Source organism: Mauremys reevesii, linkage group 3 (genome assembly GCF_016161935.1).
Source record: "Mauremys reevesii isolate NIE-2019 linkage group 3, ASM1616193v1, whole genome shotgun sequence".
In the NCBI taxonomy this organism is placed as follows: domain Eukaryota; kingdom Metazoa; phylum Chordata; order Testudines; family Geoemydidae; genus Mauremys; species Mauremys reevesii.
Window position 1 is genome coordinate 82494996 of NC_052625.1, and position 19718 is coordinate 82514713.

Genomic DNA, 19718 nt, shown 5'->3' on the forward strand with positions numbered 1-19718 from the left:
CACTTGACCAAGGGGGAATAGAGGCTGTTACATACTATGCGTCTCTTCTGCCTTTGTCGGTCTGGAATTCTGTACGCTCTTTGGAGCAGGGGCAGTCTTTTGTGTGGGGGTTTCTGTTTGTACTGCACCTAGTGCAGTGCGGTCCTGGTCCTTCACTAGGGCTCCTAGGTGCTATGGTAATACAAAATAATCAATAATGCTCATGAACTGATCCAAAGAGCAGAAAACAATTGGCAACTGGTTCTTGAGATTTCCCAAACAATGCTTTATAAAACCAGAAAAAAAACTACAGGCTGGGAGACCACAGAACTATAACTTAAAAAAAATTACAGCTGCATTACATTTTTACATAAACATAATTGTTCCTGTTGCCCCAGCAGTAAGACTGAAGCAGTGACTCTTCAATTAGAAGACAGGAGCTTTTTAAATGTCAGAATGGAAAACCAACACATCAACTTAGCTATTTGAGTTTAGGGGAGGACTTGTCTAATGGATCCTGTGTTATCTCCCAGTTCTGATCTCAACCACTGGAATTTCAAATCATAGAAATGGCTGGAAGGGATTTGAAAAGAGAGATCTCTGCACTGTGGTGGGACAAGTATACATATGATATGTGCTAAAAACCCTCTTGCTACCACTATCTCTGAAACTTTCTTTAACAAGTCTGTGACCACCTAGGATTTTAGTTGTCACTATGTGCCATTGAGAACGTCACTGCAGCATCAGGATTAGAACTCTGATCCTCCTGCTCCAATAGCACAATCCCTTAACCTAGAGAAGAATTTCCTTTAGCTGCTAGCATTATAGGGTCTATGACTCGCTGAAAGGCCATTTTAATTCTCCTCAGCAGAGGGCAGTAGAACAGAGCCACTCTAGCCAGTACATTGCTATTTTTAGGATTGCTGAGGTAATTAAGTGCAGCCTTTTCTTAAGCTCATGTAAGCTTGCAAAAGACTCAAGCAGCTGTTTTGCTCTTTTCATAAGACAATTGGAACCATCTTGCACATCTCAGGAAAAAATAATGAAGCATCTCCTTACATAACACAAAGTGGTGACCAATATGGTAGCTGCAGATTTAGTATCACCACTTGCAGAGGATGGCATATGTAATTTGTGGAGGTTTTTAAAAGCTGTAATTTAGAACAACCAGTTGCTATGACAATAGCAGCAATAAAAATTAAGCCCATCTGGCACAATGGTGTGGTCCAAATTTAATTAAATGCTTAACATGTTTTATTACAGCCCAGAAGAAAATGAAGTGTTATAGAATTCAAAAGAAGTCTGAACAGACCCCAGTCCTGCTCTCATAAGTAGGGCCCTACCAATTTCACAGCCATGAAAAACGTGTCCCAGATTGTGAAATAAGCCTTTCCCTGTGAAATCTGACCTCCCCCTTGCTGCAAGTCCCTGCCAGGCTGGGGAGGAACAGGACTTGTCCTTCCCCTGCAGGGCTGCTGTGTGGGACAAATGGGGCAGATCAGACCCACCACCTTTTGGGTTGGGACCTCCACGGTTACAACGCCATGAAATTTCAGATGTAAACAGCTGAAAACTTGAAACTGATCAATTAAAAAATCCTCTGGCCATCAAATTGATCAAAATGGACTGTGAATTTGGTAGGGCCCTACTCATAAGTCAATGGTAACATTCTTGCTTCAGAGGGAAATTTAAGAGGGCTTCATCAGGGGTGCTGGTACAATTTTTATAGTGGGGGTGCTAAGAGCCATTGAATCTAACTGTAAACCCTGTTAATAACTACTTCAAGCCAGGGGGTGCGGCACCACCCTCAGCACCCCTACTTTCAGCACCTATGAGTTTCATTCATACAGAGCCCATTCCAACTGTCATTTCTATTTCAAACTTAAAAAGCAGCCCACAAATCTGTGCTTAAGTAGGGAATCTCAACCGGTTCAGTTCACAAACAGCAATATCTAAACTTCATGAGTGAGCTTGAATCTCACCAGGACAGGCACTCATAAAATTTCTGGCATCTCTACTTTTAGTCACATCTAAAACTCCATGCAGAATAGCATTTCCTGTGCCATTTCAGTGCCTGGTTCCTGTTCTACTTGGAAACCAGAAACTTATGCTCCATGGTCATAAAGGTAGTTATATAAAGTAGGCTTACATCGAGTTTGGTTTTTGAAACAGTCAGAGGACGTTCTTATTTTTCAGAAGAAGCCCATGGTCCAATTTTAATGACTTTGGAATTGAGTGTTGCAGACATCCTTTTATATTCACAGAAACACTTTGGGATGATACAATTAAGGTTATTACTAATTTCAGAACAGTACTATTGTAGTTATGAAACAGAGATGGGAGGTAATTTTATAGTGAAGGCTCCACAAAAGCCTTGACCAAAGTTTTCCAAAAGTGAACAGTGATTTTATTTATTGGTGCCTACACTTTTGGATTCCAATGGAAGGGAATCCTAAAGGCTCTGACTTTCAGAGGACAGGTGACCAGCACTTTCAGAAAAATCAGGCCCTTTCAAGATGTCAGTTCAGGCACCCAACTACTAAGGCACCTAATAACTAGTTTGTTTGGGGGGCGGGGGGGTTGGTTAAAAAGTCTTGGTTCAAATCTTTCCCCACTGTCCATGTTGAAGATTCACAGAAAGCATTGCAAAGATGGATGAATAGAAATTCCTTTGACTCAAATTTTTGTGATTTTTTTTTCCCCTCCACCTCTATTCATTCAGCTCTAGCCCAGGAACTATAATTTCTCTAGAACAACAAAAGTTAATCCAATATGTTAGGAATGTGTCTTAATTTTGCAAGGTTGCTCTCATCCTCTATAGCAGGTTCCTCAGGTTTTCTCAGGACATTCTCCTCCTTAGTTGCATTTTTATCCTTGTGTGACTTTAATTCTCCAACTAAGCATTACTCCTGGCTCACAGAGCACTGATCAACCTGATGCCACTGTTCGGCCTGAATGCATGAAATTAGGACACACCACGAGAACTGTTTTTTGAGGGGATGCTAGGCCTTCCACTGGCAAATCTCTGCTCCAAATTTCACAGCTAATGCTGCGGGATCACAGCAAGTGCTGACTATAGTACCTTACCTCTGGCTCTGTGGGTAGGGTCAAGATTCACAGTCTCCTCCAGGGCTCTTGACTGACTTCACCACTGTTGTGACATGCCAAAGGTTTGATTTCCCTGAGTGTCCCATAATCCTTCCAATTCAATATACCCTGCCAAGCCAGTGAACTAGCCTTTATCACCCAAACATAAAAGCCAAACAATCCCATGTCCCTGTTTAACACAATGTGTCAATGTTCCCACTGCAGCCTGCTTTGAAAGGAGTACCCAAGCTACTTACCAAAAAAGCTAGTAAATCTGCTCTGAGTCTCCCAAAATTAAATTTGCAATTCAATACTCACTATCATTTCTGCTAGTGAATAGAATGCAGAGGAAGCAGTTGTTATGGATCACAAAATCGCATGGAGCCACATAATAAAACATGAACAAGGAAGTGAAAACGCTGCATAGGGTTTTCATTTTTGATCAGATAACGTACCTAACTTTGAATCTCTAGAAGGCATTTAGTGTCAGCTACCTGCTAACAGCTGGTAATTTGAGTTCTCTTCAGTGCTATGCCTGTGAGTAGTTAACTACTGTAGGTAATCTGAGTTACCTGTGAGAAAGAAATACTGTGGTGGTTCAGTAGCCAGGATTCTTTTCTACTGTGATTCCAGAGACACAGAGGAGAATATTATCCCCTTCTTTCTCTTTCGCAAGTCTGTCAGAATAAAGGATCATTTTCCAAAAGTCACAGTTTTAGGTCTAAGGATCTAGTAACCCCTTATTTCAACTGAAATGGCTTAAGAATTAGACACACTGGAATATTTAGGTTTTCATGCATAATAACTAGACATTTGATAAAATGGCTTTTATAATGCTAGAAATAATGGCCTTGTGGGCAGCCAGCCATAAAATTTATGAAAAAAATTCAGACGGAATATTCTCCAGTCATTAGAGGGAAAACTCCAGTGTAATATAAATATTATTGATTCGTTGAATGTGGCCATTATATTTAGAGTACTAAGAGAACCCATAGTTACTTCTATATATGTATAGATGCATTTCAAAGAGCTCTGTGGATGTTTACAATGTATGTAAAATAATTTACAACCCAATCCTGCATTGTGCTCCATGAGGGCAGACCTGTGTGCACGCACTGAGCTGAGGGCAAGATTGAAGACATTAGGTAGCTAAAGTATTGTAACCAATCACTGGCATTTTCCTTTTAAGTAGGACTCAAAATAATGGCAGAATTCCAATTTCTATATTTTGGGCCAAATTCCATTCTTGAACGTCCCACATTGTCAGTGGAAGCCATGCTGAAAACAGAACTTGGCTCCCAAAGATGAACTGCACAGGAGGGGAAAAAATGAGCTTGTGGCCTCAGTTTGTTTGGTTTGTTTTTGTGTGTGTTTTTGGAAAGGTATGAAGTGTTCATCTACAAAGGAAATTCTTCTTGATGCTAGAAATTCAAATCTTGTTTACAATGGAAGACCCTGGTGCCTGGAGAACTAGTGGAAAAGTTGCATCCCTGGAGAAGATTTTAAGCTGACTAGTTCATGGGGAAATGGATGTTCAGTAACTGTTTGATTTTCAGAGTGGGAACATCTACGACTACAACTGCACTCAATGGGAGCAGTGAATACTCAGCATATCTGAAATTCAGATCACTTGTACAACACCTATTTAACACCACGGATTAACAGGCATTTGGGTTTAACTCTAGTCTATACTTATGCCTGTATTGCTATATGGGCAAACCCTTCTAGTGTAGGTGCAGCTTATATGGGCAAAAGGGTGCTTTGCTAGCAACTGTCTCTACCATGGGGCTTTTGCATTTAAAAAAAAAAATTGCTCTCCAACTGACATTTTACTGGCAAACGTTTCTAGGGTATACCTTGCCTTAGTTAAAGACTCAGCACACTCCTTCTTCCCACACACCCTATTCACAAGAAAGAATTCCCATACATATAGAAGACCCCCAAGAAGTCCTCCAGGAAAAAAAACCACAGGAATAACCAGAGTTTAAATTCCTAAGGTAAAAGAAAAAAATCAGAGCCCTTCTATTCTCTCCCCCCACCTCCCGTTAAAGTAGCCTTCTTTCTACATGAAGACGACTCAAAGGAAAGCTCAAGCTCAGTTTAAATAACTTCTGCAGGTCCCCTTGTAATGAACAGACTAAATTACCCTTAGGATTTCTCTGGCTTGGCTGCTCATGGCTATGCGAGGAGATAAAGCCTCAATCAAAAACACTTCAGGTTATTTGCTGACTTCTGGCAGCAGGATATTCATAAGCCTTTTGGCATGAACGGTCAGTGGATCAGCTGTCACAAACCTTGCTTCTCAAACTCTTCAAAAAGGTTCAGGCTGGTAATGCTAGGGCCAGTGAAGATGATGTAGTTTTTTCCTGATGCATTCTGACAAAGGCTCTTGGCCACCATGCTGTGGAGTTGGGGCTTGTTCTTCAAAGCATCCAGTCCGTCGGCACCACCTCCTTCTTTTAGATGGACGTAAATCTTAAGGAGCAAGTAGAAACAAGAAGACAAGTCAATGTGGTTAGAACAGATCAGGCACGAGCCACGCAGTTGCCAAACCCCTTGCTCGGCTTTCACTAGAGATGAGCTGAAAAATTTAAGGCAGTAGATACCTGTTTCAGATTTAACCCCTAATACACCTTTTATGACTGGTGCCTTTAAATGACTTTGGAATAGTTGGGGCAGGTTTGGAATTTTCTGCTGGGGTGGCTATTGGGAAATACAGCTCTATGCCTAAGATTAAGGGCTGCTTGAGGTTGCTCTTGCTATTGTGTAGCTGGAAAAGCATTTGTCTGGCAGTAATAAACCATGACTCCTAAAGAGAACTGTATGTTGTGTTGATCCTATATAGACTTCATTGTTGCCAGTAAAGGGAGAACTTGGGACCTTCTGCTCTGAAAACACAGGCCTCTACTAGATGACCAGAAGGAATCTGGTCTGCTAGCTTTACTATAATAGAGTTCAGCTGTATTTTCTCTGGTAGCAGACACTAAAGGGTGACATGACCACGCTAATGCCAGCATGACACTTTTTCCAGTACAAGCCAGTGGTGTCCTTACATACCAACCATACATTCTAACTGGAATCTTCAGGGGTAGCTCTAACTCTCAGCATTTGTGTCCAGATCATGACTTGGAGACAACCCATTAAAACAGATTGAACAAGGGGGAAAGAGTGCATTAAACTGGCTTTAAAAGTCTTAAGCATCTGGCTCCTTTCTAGCTGGCTGCAATCCTTACAGATACTGTATTACTGCCATAGTATCTTAAAACTAACAGCTACCATTGTCCAGGCAATGTTCCTTCTGCCCTTCATAATACTCAGCCACCATCCACACAAGGCCATTTAAGTGGATATCCAATGGCAGGAATGTGTTTTGCCTCTGGTAAAATGAGTTGCTGATGACCTTAGTCCGATTTGCAAGTGGACAGGTATGTATAGCACAACTGGCCTGCTTGTTGAGAGGTGGAGGATGGAAATGGCACAGAGGCCAGACTAGAGCCTCACTCTGCAGATGGTCACTCTGGGAACGGGTTATGGCACGTTAGTTGGGCAGTAGAGGAAAGTGCACCTCTTTTCATTGTAGAAATAGAGGACTTCAGTTTTCATTTATTTTATTCCTGCTACTGGAAAGCAGCTCTTCCAGTGGCCTAGCTGCTCATACAAACATTTGAATTGTATATATCTAGGCTAAAATCCCAGACACAAATAATTTAGCAATCTTGACCCAGAATACACAAATCACCTCTGTCTCATCTGCCCATCCTATTTCTCGATCCACTCACTTTCCCCCAAGCCCCCAAAATAAATGACGTGGAAGGCAGGCTGTAAACCTCAACAACTTTGGACCAAAGGAAGGAGTGACTTACAGAGCTGAAGATCCTTTGCTGAAAATACCCTGCCACCAGCTCCTCCTCCTCCCCCCAACTTTTAAACCAAGGAACTGTTAGCTCTCAGTCCTTCACTGATCACAACAGTGGGAGCACCATCTGAGGAAAAGATCTGGGGGTCTCAATTTCCAGGAATGGCCAATCTAGCATCTTCCACCAAAATTAAATTCAATTAAACAATGGGCCTGATCCTGCCTTTGCTCTCAAAGTCAGCAGACACACGCTTGCGTAAAGGAGAGGAGAATCTAGCCCTATAATCTGAATCCCTAAATAGTCTTAATTTTATTTGTTTATGAAGATCTTAATAAAAAAAACATGAATAAAGTGGGCAAAATTTTCGAAAGTGCCTAAGTGACTTGGGAGCCTGAGTCCCATTGACTTTCAATGAGACTAAAGGTGCATCTACACTTATGGCACTGGGTAGAGTAGACACTGCACAGCCAGCTAGCATGGGTATAAACAGCAGTACTAATGGTAAGGCACATCTTAGGTGAGTAGAGTAGATTAGAGTACCCTACATGCCTGAACCTGCAGGGTATATACCCTACATGGCTCTCTACATGCCCAACCAGTGCCCCTCAAGTCCACACTGCTGTGCACTGTCCCATAGCTCCCCCTTGCTGGAGCCTTTCCCCATCACATTGAAAGGCTCTGGCGCCAGGGAGGCAGCAAGGAACTATCAAAGCCTTTCCATGGTATGTAGCTACATGGCGCGGTGACAAGACAGCCTGCCTCACTGTAGTGTGTAGCTACACCTGTAGTGCCTGTACTCTACACGCTGCCTCAAATGTAGGCATAGCCTTAGACTCCTAAACCACTTAGGTGCTTTCAAAAATTTTACCTGTTTTCATTAGAGTAAAGATTGAGATGTTCAAAATCACTCAGAGGATTTATGTGAACACTCATTCATTTTTAAATTGGAATGGTGCTTCTAAATCCCCTCATCAGCTTTGGAAAACTTCATCCAGAGTCTGCAATCATTCAGAAGATGATTCATTCAGAAGATCATTCCCTGCACACATCTCTCCCCATCTTCAGGGGCGCCAATCAGCATAAAGGAAACTGCACTACAAACCTAATCAGAGAACAAAATGAGTAGAATTCGAATGTTTGCAGTGGTGCTCAGTAATTTTTTGGTATCCCAAAGATCATTTTTGGGGGGAGGAAATTCAATTGAACCTGTTTCTATTTATTTTTAGATGCTACAGCTTCCAGCACTAGGTTCTAGGAATACTGGCACAATATTCTCTGACTGTTCATCAATCATGAAACAGACCCCAGAGAATACGTACTGTGTGATGCCTCCAAGAAATCAGGTGTTTTGTATTTTTCAAATAACTTATGCATTAATGGACAAGTTCAATGTAGTACAAAATATATACTAATGACTGGATCTAATTAGACAGTAGATCATAGAAATGTAGGGCTGGAAGGGACCTCGAGGTAATCTAGTCCAGCCCTCTGCACTGAGGCAGGACCAAGTAAATCTAAACCATCATTGACAGGTATGTGACTACGGTGTTCTTAAAAATCTCCAGTGATGGGCATTCCACACCCTCCTTGGAAGCCTATTCCAGAATTTAACTATCCTTCTAGCCAGAAAGTTTTCTCCTAATATCTAACCTAACTCTCCCTTGCTGCAGACTAAGTCCATTACTTCCTGTCCTACCTTCAGGGGACATGGAAAACAATTGATCACAGTCCTCTTTATAACAGCCCTTAACATATCTGAAGACTGTTATCAAGTCCCTACTTGGTGGTCTTTTCTCAAGATTAAACATGCCCAGGGTTTTTAACCTTTCCTCCACAGGTTAGGTTTTCTAAACCTTTTCTCATTTGTTGTTACTTTCCTCTCGACTGTGTGAATTTTTTCCTACTTTTCTTAGTATGTGGCACCTAAAACTGGACACAGTACTCCAGCAGAGGCTTCCTCAGTGCCGAACAGAGTAGAAATCACCTCCTGTGTCTTACATACAATACTCTTGTTAATACACCCCAGAATTATATTGGCTTTTTTTTTTGAAATTGTATCACATTGTTGGCTCATATTAAATTTGTGATCCACTATAACCCCTCCTCTTTTTAAGCAGTACTACTGCCTAGCCAGTAATTCTCCATTTTAGATGTGTGCATTTGATCTTTTCTTCTAAAGTGTAGTACTTTGCACTTATCTTTATTGAATTTCATCTTGTTGATGTCAGACTAATTCTTCAATTTGTCAAGGTGACTTTGAATTCTGATCCTGTCCTCCAAAGTGTTTGCAGCCTCTCCAGGCCTGGTATCCTCTGCAAATTTTACAAGCACACGCTCCACTCCATTGTCCAAGTCATCAATGAAAATATTGAATAGTACTGGACTCAGGACAGACCCTCTGTAGGACCCCACTAGATATGTCCTCCTAGTTTGACAGTGAACTAGTGATCACTGCTCTTTGAGGATAGTCTTTCAACCAGCTGTGCACCTACTTTATAGTAATTCAATCTAGACCACCTTTCCCTAGTTGCTTATGAGAACGTTATGTGGGACTGTGTCAAAAGCCTTACTAAAATCAAGATCATCACATCTATTGCTTTCCTCCCTATCTGCTACGCCAGTAACCTTGTCAAAAGGAGGAAATTAGGTTGGGTTGGCGTGAGTTGTTTTTTGGCAAATCTATGCTGTCCACTATTCCTTATCCTCTAGGTGCTTACATATTGATCGTTTAACAAATGGTTCCAGTATCTTTCCAGGTATTGAACTTAGGCTGACTGATCTATAATTCCCTCTATCCGCTTTCTTCCCCTTTTTAAAAACAGGGGCAATGTTTGCCTGTCCCCACTCTCCTGGGACCTCACCTATCCTTCATGAGTTCTCAAAGACAATCGCTAGCAGTTCTGAGATTGCTTCAGCTAGGTCTTTATGTACCCTAGGATGAATTTCATCAAGCCCTGCCAACTTAACTTATCTAAATAATCTTCAACCTGTTATTTCCCTATTCTGGCTTCTGTTCCTGCCCCCTTGTTGTTAATATTGTGTCAAGGATGTTGTCACCATTACTCTTTTTACTAAAGACTAAAAACAAAATAGGCATTGAACACCTCAGCATTCTTAATGTTATTTGTCTTCACTTTCCTTTGTCTTTCTTGTGCTCCTAAAGTATTTATAAAACTCTTCCTATGTAAAAGGAAGTCTAAATATATTATACTATTCAATATCCTGCTCAATTGGGGGTTTTTTATACAAGACTAGTCTCCAGGTGAGGGTTGAAGCAGATTAGTAGGAAATATTGTGCTGCCTCTGACAATGCTCTACTTGTTTTGCAGATACAGTAGAACTTCAAAGATACAAACACCAGAGTTATGGACTGCTGTGAGCCCCTGCTCTGAGCAGTTCGCCCTGAGGAGCATCCCATAGCATCTTGAATGGAGGTGGTTCATAACTCTGAACAACCTCCATTCCCGAGGTGTCCATAACTCTGAGGTTCTACAGTAAACAGGGGCCTTCAGTCCTGAAAGCTGTCACACCAGCACTTCCACCACTGCTAAACTTATATGGACCATTTAATTAATTCAAAAAAGCATATCAGCCAGACATTAGGCCCCAGCAGACTCAGCTCATCAGTGGAAAGCACAGGAAAGACAGAGACTTCAAAGGCAGTGGTGGTGAAACCAGCTGTGACTAAATTCAATGGGCTATTCATTTGTATCCGAGGTTGCAGGAAGAGAGAATTTGCATTGTAAAAATTATCAATGGAGTGTGCAGGGGTGAGGAACCCACAGCCAGCAGGAAAAAGGATCTTTAACTTGGGATATATTTCAGAAGACTAGAACAAGAGAGGGAGTGAACCCCTAAGTTACCCTTCACCTGAGGAGACAAGGAAAACTGGTGCCTTGGACTCTGTGGGGATCCTGGCTAAGAGGTAATCAGCTATTGCTGGAAAGGGAAGATTGAGAAGGAGGCTCTACAAAGTCTGTAGCTTGTTAAGTTAGGTCTCAGCCCTTAGAAAGTATATTTTTACTATTGTTTGTAACCATTCCCATCTTTATCCCTTCTATCTATTTGGTATCACTTAACCTATGTCCTTTTGTTAATACACTTGTTTTATTTTAAACCAAGTCAGTGCTGTGTTTGAAGGCAGTGGTGTGTATACCCTAGTTAAGTTGTTAAGCTGTAATGTACTGACTCTTTAAAAGAGCAGCAAACTTAATATCTGTGAATGTACAGTGGCAGGGGTTGTGCATTGCAAAGATACATCTCTGAACAGAGGCTGGAGTTCACTGCTAGATGTTGTTACCTGCTAGATGAGGTTTGGGCCAGGAAAGCCTTGAGGAGTTTCCTGGGGAGGAAGACAGACTAGTGTGGCAGGGAGCTGACACACAGTCTAATCACTAGCAAAGCTCACTCTTGCTGAGGCAGAAAGGTAACAGTGGCTCACAGCTCTGGGTACCCCAGCAAAATGTTACACCTGTGCATTCCCATGGGAAACTGACACACAAAGATAATGTAATCTATTTCCACCAACAAGTCTAGTCTAAAGCACAGGCACTATTAAAGAGACAGGGGAAGTGAGAATTCATTTTACTGTGTGACATTTTTCAGTAGCAAGGGATCAGTTCCCATTGCAATTCACCGCTGTAGTTTTCCATAGCACAGTCTGCTGCAGAGGCTATTGTCCAACAGCCATTTCCATCTTGAGGAGCACCCACCAGCTGTTAAGTGTCTATTTCTGAGGCCATTGTGCCCCTAGCTGCTGGAAGGGAGAAGGAGCTTTCTCTAGTCTTCCTCCTCCCTTCTCCCACCAGAGTCTCCTGACATATGTTTGGGAAGTGGGTAGGCTCCGCTTCTTTTCCTTTCTCACAGGGTATGTCTACACTACGGGATTATTCCGAATTTGCATAAACCGGTTTTGTAAAACAGAATTTATAAAATCGGGTGGAGCGCGGCCATACTAAGCACATTAAAGCGGTGGTGTGCGTCCATGGTCCGTGGCTAGCGTTGATTTCTGGAGCGTTGCACTGTGGGTAGCTATTCCCTAGCTATCCCATAGTTCCCGCAGCCTCCCCCGCCCCTTGGAACTTCCGGGTTGAGATCCCAGTGCCTGATGGGGCAAAAATCATTGTCGCGGGTGGTTCTGGGTAAATGTCGTCAGTCACTCCTTCGTCTGGGAAAGCAACGGCAGACAAGCATTTCGCGCCTTTTTCTCCTGGATTGCCCTGGCAGATGCCATAGCATGGCAATCATGGAGCTTGTTTTGCCGTTTGTGACTCTCACCGTATGTGTACTAGATGCCGCTCACAGAGGCGATTCAGCAGCGCTACACAGAAGCATGCTTTTGCTTTTGCATGACAGCAGAGATGGTTACTAGCCATATTGCACCAGCCAAACCCTTCCATAAATTGGAACTGAGGATGATCATGGCTACCAGTCCTTTTGTACCATTTGCTGCTAGTGCCCCTGGCCGATCAGCCAGGGGCGCAAAAGCCAAGATTGGTTACTAGCCATATTGCACCTTCCATCGTTTTGTACCATTTGCTGCTGTCATAAGTGCCCCTGGCCAATCAGCCAGGGGCGCAAAAGCAAAAATTGGGAATGACTCCCTGAGTCAATCCCTCCTTTTTGGTATCTAAAAATAGAATCAGTGCTGCCTAATATAGGCAAGTGTACTAGAGAACCACCGTATCATAGAACCAGAGAGCACAGCTGCTCTGTGTCAGAGCCTGCAGAAATTATGATCTGTATGCTATTCACAGGGGGTGCTCCTGTAACAACCCCACCTGTTGATTCCGTTCTTCCCCCAGCCTTTCTTGGCTACCGTAGCATTGTCCCCCCACTTGTGTGATGAATTAATAAAGAATGCAGGAATAATACACACTGACTTGTTAGTGAGAAATGAGTGGAAGGCAGCCTCCAGATGCTATGATAGTCCAGACAGGACATTAAGCAGTGTGTAGGAGAGAAGCCCAGCATCCCACTGCTAGTCCAGGGGCAACTGAATCTTTTCTTTACACATGAAGGGTGGGGGCTGATGGAGCTCAGCCCCCTGTTGCTATGATGAGGATGGTTACCAGCCATATTGCACCATCCATCCACCAGAAAAAATTAGGGCCAATAGGCTGATGACGAGGACAGTTACCAGTCCTTTTGTACCATCAGCTGAGGCTGATGATGAGGATGGATTTCCATCTTTTTGTACCCTCAGCCACCCATGGCAGGGGGGGGGAGCAAGGATGTTGGTGTTGAGTGCTGCACTATCGCGTCTATCTGCAGCATTCAGTAAAGATAGGGTGACGTAAAAGAGTCAGAGGATTGTTTTACCTTTCGCTTCTGGGGGTGGGTGGGGGGTGGGTGAGTAGATTGCCAAGCTATGCCCTGACCCGCGGACACTGTGTTTGACCCTAGAAGCATTTAGAGCTCAGCCAAGAATGCAAATACTTTTCGGAGGCTGCAGGAACTGTGGGATAGCTTCAGTCCTCCAGTCCATGAGCATCCATTTGATTCTTTGGCTTTCCGTTACGCTTGTCACGCTGCAGTGCGCTGAGTCCCTGCTATGGACTGGAGATTTTTTAAAAAGGATTCTGAATTTCATCTTCTGTAACGGAGCGCTGATAGAACGGATTTGCCTGCCCTTACAGCGATCACATCCGCATGGTCCATGCGGGAGCTCTTTTTTTATTTTGATTTCGGACTGCATCGCCACCCGTGCTGATCGGAGCTCCACGCTGGGCAAACAGGAAATATTCAAAAGTTTGCGGGGCTTTTCCTGTTTACCTGACCACTGCATCCGAGTTCAGATTGCGGTCCAGAGCGGTCACTGGTGCACTGTGGGATAACTCCCGGAGGCCAATACCGTCGATCAGCGTCCACACTAACCCTAATCCGATATGTTAATACCGATACTAGCGTTACTCCTCTCGTTAGGGAGGAGTACAGAAACCGGTTTAAAGAGCCATTAAAATCGATATAAGGTGCCTCCTAGTGTGGACGGTTTTGGCGTTAAATCGGTTTTACGCTCCTAAAACCGATTTAAACGCCTAGTGTAGACCAGGCTCCAGTCTCCGCTATTTATATCCTCTTCCCTCATGAAGAGCTCTAGTGTCTGCCTTAATAAGCAGGAGCAGAGTAAACCTGGTATGATTTTTCTCAGTGACACTGCTGCCCATGTGGTCGAGAACAGCGTCAGTAAAACCAAGAACCGCATTACTTTTACTTTGCTGCTGCTCAGGGAAACCACGAGCAGCAGCAGAGACACTGAAACTGGGTGTAGGCTCAGGAAAAGAGCACTGCCTTGGTTCATGTTTTGAAGGCTATTTTCCCAGCCCTGAGCTAGAAACAATTAGAACTTAAATTCTACAGAAATTGCCTGGGAAAACTTCCCTCCTCCTTGAAAGTGGTGAATGGATTATTTTTTAAACCCTGGCTTAATTAACATTTGGAATACAGTTTGAGATCCTCAGATGAAGATGCTATAGAACTGTACGCAGTGTTGTTAAGGACCAAGGCTAATTGAAACTGAGATAATCTTTGGGGAGCAGGGCCAGCTTTATGAATGGCGGGGCCTGATTCGAATACCTGGTGGCGGTCTGGGGATTCGGTGGCACTTCAGTGGTGGGGGGGTTTGCTCAGTGTCTTCCGCGGCACTGAAGGACCCACCCCCCGCCGCTGAAATGCCGCCGAAGACCTGGAGCAGGACCCCCCCGCCCGCGTAAAAAAATGTTTTTTTAAAAGACACCTTAGGCTCGGGGCCCAGTTCCGGGGAATCAGGGGAATTGGCTTAAAGCCGGCCCTGTTGGGGAAGCTATGGAAAAACATTGCTGGAGGATTCTCTGATTGAAAATGCACACAAATAAAACTGCCCAACTTCATGGACTCTCTTTCTGAACTAAAACTGAGCTTGAGAATATATTTAATGAGACTACTTGCTTTTGTGCATTCTAACTGCCAGTTATTTAAAAAAAAAAAAAGACACTAACAAGGCATTGCTAAAAAAACCCAAACCTCTAAACAGAACTTAAATATGATGGAAAACTAACTTTTTTAGCTGCATGATTAACAAATGGACAAATAATTAACTCTCCTGTAACTTGGACCTTGAAATATAAATTCACCCCATTTTTTCCCCTCCCTCTTTCAAAATAGATCTGGTAAATCAATTATAGCTTAATGAGAGAGAAGCTTGTTCTTTGTGATATTTTTGTGTGATAGTGAAGTGATACAGATTCTTCAGTATACCTTCCCAGTTTCCCTTAATACTGATTTTTTTTTAAAAAGGGCACTGGAAATAGTTCCTGGTATTTCATATTATGAAGAGTTTGAGCCAATTGTATAGACCAGAGTTGGCATCAGGACTGGACAGCAGCATTTCACACAACCTCTTATACTGTAGAAAAATCCCACCTACAACTAATGTGAGATGCTATAACAATTAAAGGAATATCAAGACCGGGGATGCAACAGGATCTAGTGGGTGAGGCAGTGGACGGGGGAAGATATGTGTGTCAGTAGACCTGGGTTCTAGTTGCAACTCTGCTCTTGACCTGCTGCATGATTTTAAGCAAGTCACTTCACTTCTGTGCTTGTTTTTTGTCTTGTATACTTAGATTGTAAGCTCTTCAGGGCAAGAACTGTTTCTTATCCTAACACACTGAAGCACTCCAATACAAATAGTAATAGGTTAGTAATGTAGAAAGGAAACCCATCTGGGTTGGAGGACTCTGGATGAGAGGTAACCAATTCTTTTTCGTGCTCTCTTAATCTTTGACATTTTCTCAGACTCATTTCTTCCACGATAAGCAGTTAAAAATAGGAGCTCAAATGCAGAACCAACACAAGGGACTAAATGACTTAATATAGCTGGAACCAGTGAAATTTCAAATGGCCATTAATGAAAATGAAACACACAGTTTTGCTAGTGAACATTCTGCCAGTGAGTGAAATGAAATGGGAAACCAACGAAGTCTGAAAAAAACAGATGGCTCATGGCAAACTTAGGGAATGGATTTAATCCCCTAGAACTTGAGTGCATATGCACTCAGAATAGACTATTAATCAGTGTATTGTGGAATAGCATAGCCCTTGGATGCCAGAGCAATATGCTGATCTAGTACAAAAAAACCACCCCCTTCCCCTGCCACCTCCAAAAAACCCCAACCACATTCTGGAAATGCTGGCTTCAGCTGATGAGAGGTTATTGGAAAACACATTACCATTTGAGAGGCATTTCACAGAGTCAGGTGCCTGAATTCCCATTCTCTTGCCACCGTCACCAGGAGCTTGTCTACATTTGAAATGCTACAAGATCACAGCTTCAGATGTCCACACTGAAGCATTAGAGTGGCCTGCTACCTATGCTGGGGGGAGGGGTTCTCCCTTTGGTTAGGTAATCTACCTCCCTGAGCAGTGGTAGCTAGGTCAATGGAAGAAATCCTCCATGGATTTTCTCACACCCCTGAGTGATGTAGCTGAGTCAACAACTTTTTCCATGTAGACCAGACTTCAAATTCTCAAGCAAATACATTTGGCTGAGAAAACAATGCAGACTGTTAAAAGGCTACTGGGGAAAGGAAGACAGAAATGAGCTGCCACCCCCACACTTTAGGGTCTTGGAATAGACATTAGCACTATAGGCCACTAAGGCTCCCCAGCACTTGTGCTGATGATTTTACCTTGTGGAAAATCATTCATGCAAAGGATACACAGGATCTCACTAGAAATTGGGGAGCACAAATATCCAGCCAGGACAAAGCTACATTATGACAGATCTGTAAAGTTCCCTAGAAGCTAAATATAAGTGATTCTTTTACTATACAAAGCTCCAATGGGAAATGTAAAGCTATTGTGAACAGCACATGGCAAATACTCCACGTCTGTACAGAACTGAAACACCCCAGCGTACAATTCTCAGATGAAATACATCACACCTGAAAAGAGCAAGGGAAAAAAGTAATGAAGAGGAGACAAGAGTGTGGCTTTCATAGGCTGCCCACTAGCTCCCAGTACACCCCTCCCCACCCCTGTGAGAGTGCACAGCAGGACTCTACAGGTGCATACGGAAGCCTGGCTCAGCAATAGCTTCTAAAAGAGACACTGCAAATGTCAGAAAGGGCTGTTTCCCAAGTCTATCCCTGCCCCCTTCACACACAATTCACGGTCCCCTGAACACGGGCTGGTTGTATGGAAAGGTTTCACTGGAGAGGGGAAGGAATATGGTGACCTGGGGGGACAGCATGATCCACTGAATAAAACACAAGCATGGGACTAAGGAGACCTGGCTTCTGGCCCTCATCCTGCCTCTGACTCACTGTATGATCTTGAACGAGCCATTTAAACTTCAGTGCCTCAGTTTCCCCATCTGTAAAATGGGGATAATAAAACCATTTGTCTTCATTGGAAAAGCACTTATATAGTACTTTTTCCTGGAGATCTCTGAGAGCTAAAAGTTACTTATTAATAACTTTTCCCCCTCCCCTCCTTAAGTTGTTACTGGCTAAGTTCAGCTAGCATTTGTACTTGGTCATCCCCTTTGAGACATCTAACAAAAGGAAGTGTCCTAGCACAACAAAAAGTTTCAACAGCTCTGTTTTGAATCCTTTGGTAGCAGGGCTGTAACTAGGGTGGGGTCAGCACAGCAGCCACCCAGGGCACAGAGCCACCGGGGGTGCAAAAATGGGGTAGCACAGAGGATCAGAGGCCCAGTGGTGTCAGCCCCTACCCTTGCAAAATCAGAGCCAGTGGTGTCCAGCCAGAGCCTAGGGTGCTCAGGGCCCCCCTCCCTGCTGGATCGTGGAGCAGGTTCCCCAGCACTAAGACCGTGGTGGGGTGGCAGGGTGTTGAGTGCCAGCTTGGCTCCTACTGAGCATGCTCATTGCTCAGTAACATCTGGTGAAACTGCTGCCCTCGCTGGGAATTAAAAAAGTTAAAGGGAGGAATGGGCAGGGTCTGACCAGGGGGCAGAAACCAAGTGGGTGGGGGGGGGTGTCAAACAGGAGGAGGCAGGGACAAGAGAGGGGCTGAGGAGCAAAATTTGGGGTAGGAGTCGGGGTTCAGCCCAGGATTGAGGTACTGCCAGATAGTGGCAGAGGGGGTAACAGTTACCCTGACGGGATGAGCCACCTGCCCTGTTTGCAAAAATGAGGGCGGGGGAACAGAACGGTTTCCATGCTCAGGAGGAAGTGTTCGGAGAAGAAAAATTAAGTCGGCCTGGGTTGCTTGTGATTTACTTCTAGTGGAAGCCACAGTAGAAACAAAGAAGTAAACATTGCACAAGTAAAACATGCCTTTTTAGTCACTAGTCAGTAGGGATAAAACACATCCTGCTCCCTGCTTTAGGAGTGTTTTCCTGTTACTGTGACCTACCCTTACTTGTTTCTCCCCCAGCCTGAGCCAATCCTTATTACAGAGCAGAATAAGGAGCCTCCCTCTGATCTATCGTTATAATGCTCCAGTATCTGGCCAGCAAGGTGCACTCACACAGCAGGGAACTGGCACCTTCACGGCACAATGGCCCTGGATGCTAAACGATTGTGTGAAAAGTAATGTGGCAACTAAAAGCATCACATAGAGTAGCTTTTATTGTCTACATACTGTATTGATATGCAAAAATAAATGCATTATAACTTCTCTAATATTCTAACTCTTTATCTAAAAAAATCCCATAAGGGATATTTGCGTCACTCGCCCAGGGTGCTAAAATGCCCAGTTACAGCTGTTTGGTAGTTCCAAGAGTCTGCAGTAAGCTGATGGGGGTGTAGTTAGCACTATTAATCACTTGCATTTACAAAGATCTGTTAAGTAAAGCATCCCAGAATGTTGGCGAGGGAGAAATCAAGAGAGTGAAATCAAAAGGCACATCTAGGGTTTTGATTTAAACAGTGTCAGCAAATGCTCTCAAAAAGAAGAAAACCCTTCCACTGCAGGACTGTAGCCAGAAAACTGCACTTAAAGTACTGAAGGCTTGGCTTGAAAAGCATCTCAACAGCAATAAATACATAGGGAAATATATTGGAAAGACAGCCTGCTGGCTCAGCTTGTAGGACAGACAGCAGGCCCAAGTTCAAACCCAACTTCAGTGTTACTTCTGTAAATTTGGCATTCCCTAGGGAAGGCAAATCCAATCTGCAATGCCTGTAATAGCGGCTAATAATTCACACTTCAAGTGCTTTCCACCTGCGCTCTCCATGCACTTTACAAACATTCATTTATCTGCAGCAACTGTGAGGGGAAAGTCAACAATGTAAGAAACTAACTAGTGTGTGCACGCACCAATCTGAACTACTTATCTCGGTGTCATCAGCCATGTACTGCTGATAGATTCTCCTTCAGTTTTAGCTTTTGGTGCAGAAGAACCTGCACTGTAGGGCTTCAGTTATCATGAAGGAAGTTGCCCTGGAATGCAGTACAGGGGCAGCCAGGATATCCTAGATGGCCCCAAATACTCCAGACTGTAATCCTGGTTTTACAGATGGAGAAACTAAGGCGAAGAGTTTAAGTGAGATGCCTAAAGTGACACAGCTTGGCCAAGCATATACCCAGAGGTCCTGCCTCTCACACTCGAACTAAAAGACCCAACTTTCCTTTGCAGCTAGCTATCAAATGAGTTAATTTTGTAAAGAACAGAACTGTTCTGCCGCACTTACCTAAGTAGGCTAAATGTATTGATACTAATGATGGGAGAATGTTAAAAGGATAATCAGATTGGAGGCTGTGCAGTCGTTGCAATTCTGTATGGCCATTGCACGTTTAAAGCAAAGAGGAGCCCTTTTTTCAGTACAGCAACTCTAATGGAAGAAAATA

At 43.4% G+C, this 19718-nt stretch overlaps 1 protein-coding gene and 1 long non-coding RNA gene across 2 annotated transcripts in view; one reads left to right on the plus strand and one right to left on the minus strand.

Moving 5' to 3' along the window:
- LOC120400886 overlaps positions 1-5367 on the plus strand; it is a 37117-nt gene extending 31750 nt beyond the window's left edge. Inside the window, exon 4 of the long non-coding RNA XR_005596131.1 lies at positions 4449-5367. This is a non-coding gene — a long non-coding RNA (uncharacterized LOC120400886). The remainder of the gene's footprint in view (positions 1-4448) is intronic.
- Positions 1-19718, minus strand: part of PGBD5 (piggyBac transposable element derived 5) — a 94058-nt gene that overhangs the window by 17313 nt on the left and 57027 nt on the right. The window contains 1 exon segment of the mRNA XM_039530154.1: positions 5361-5541. Within this exon segment, the coding sequence (XP_039386088.1) occupies positions 5361-5541 (181 nt within the window).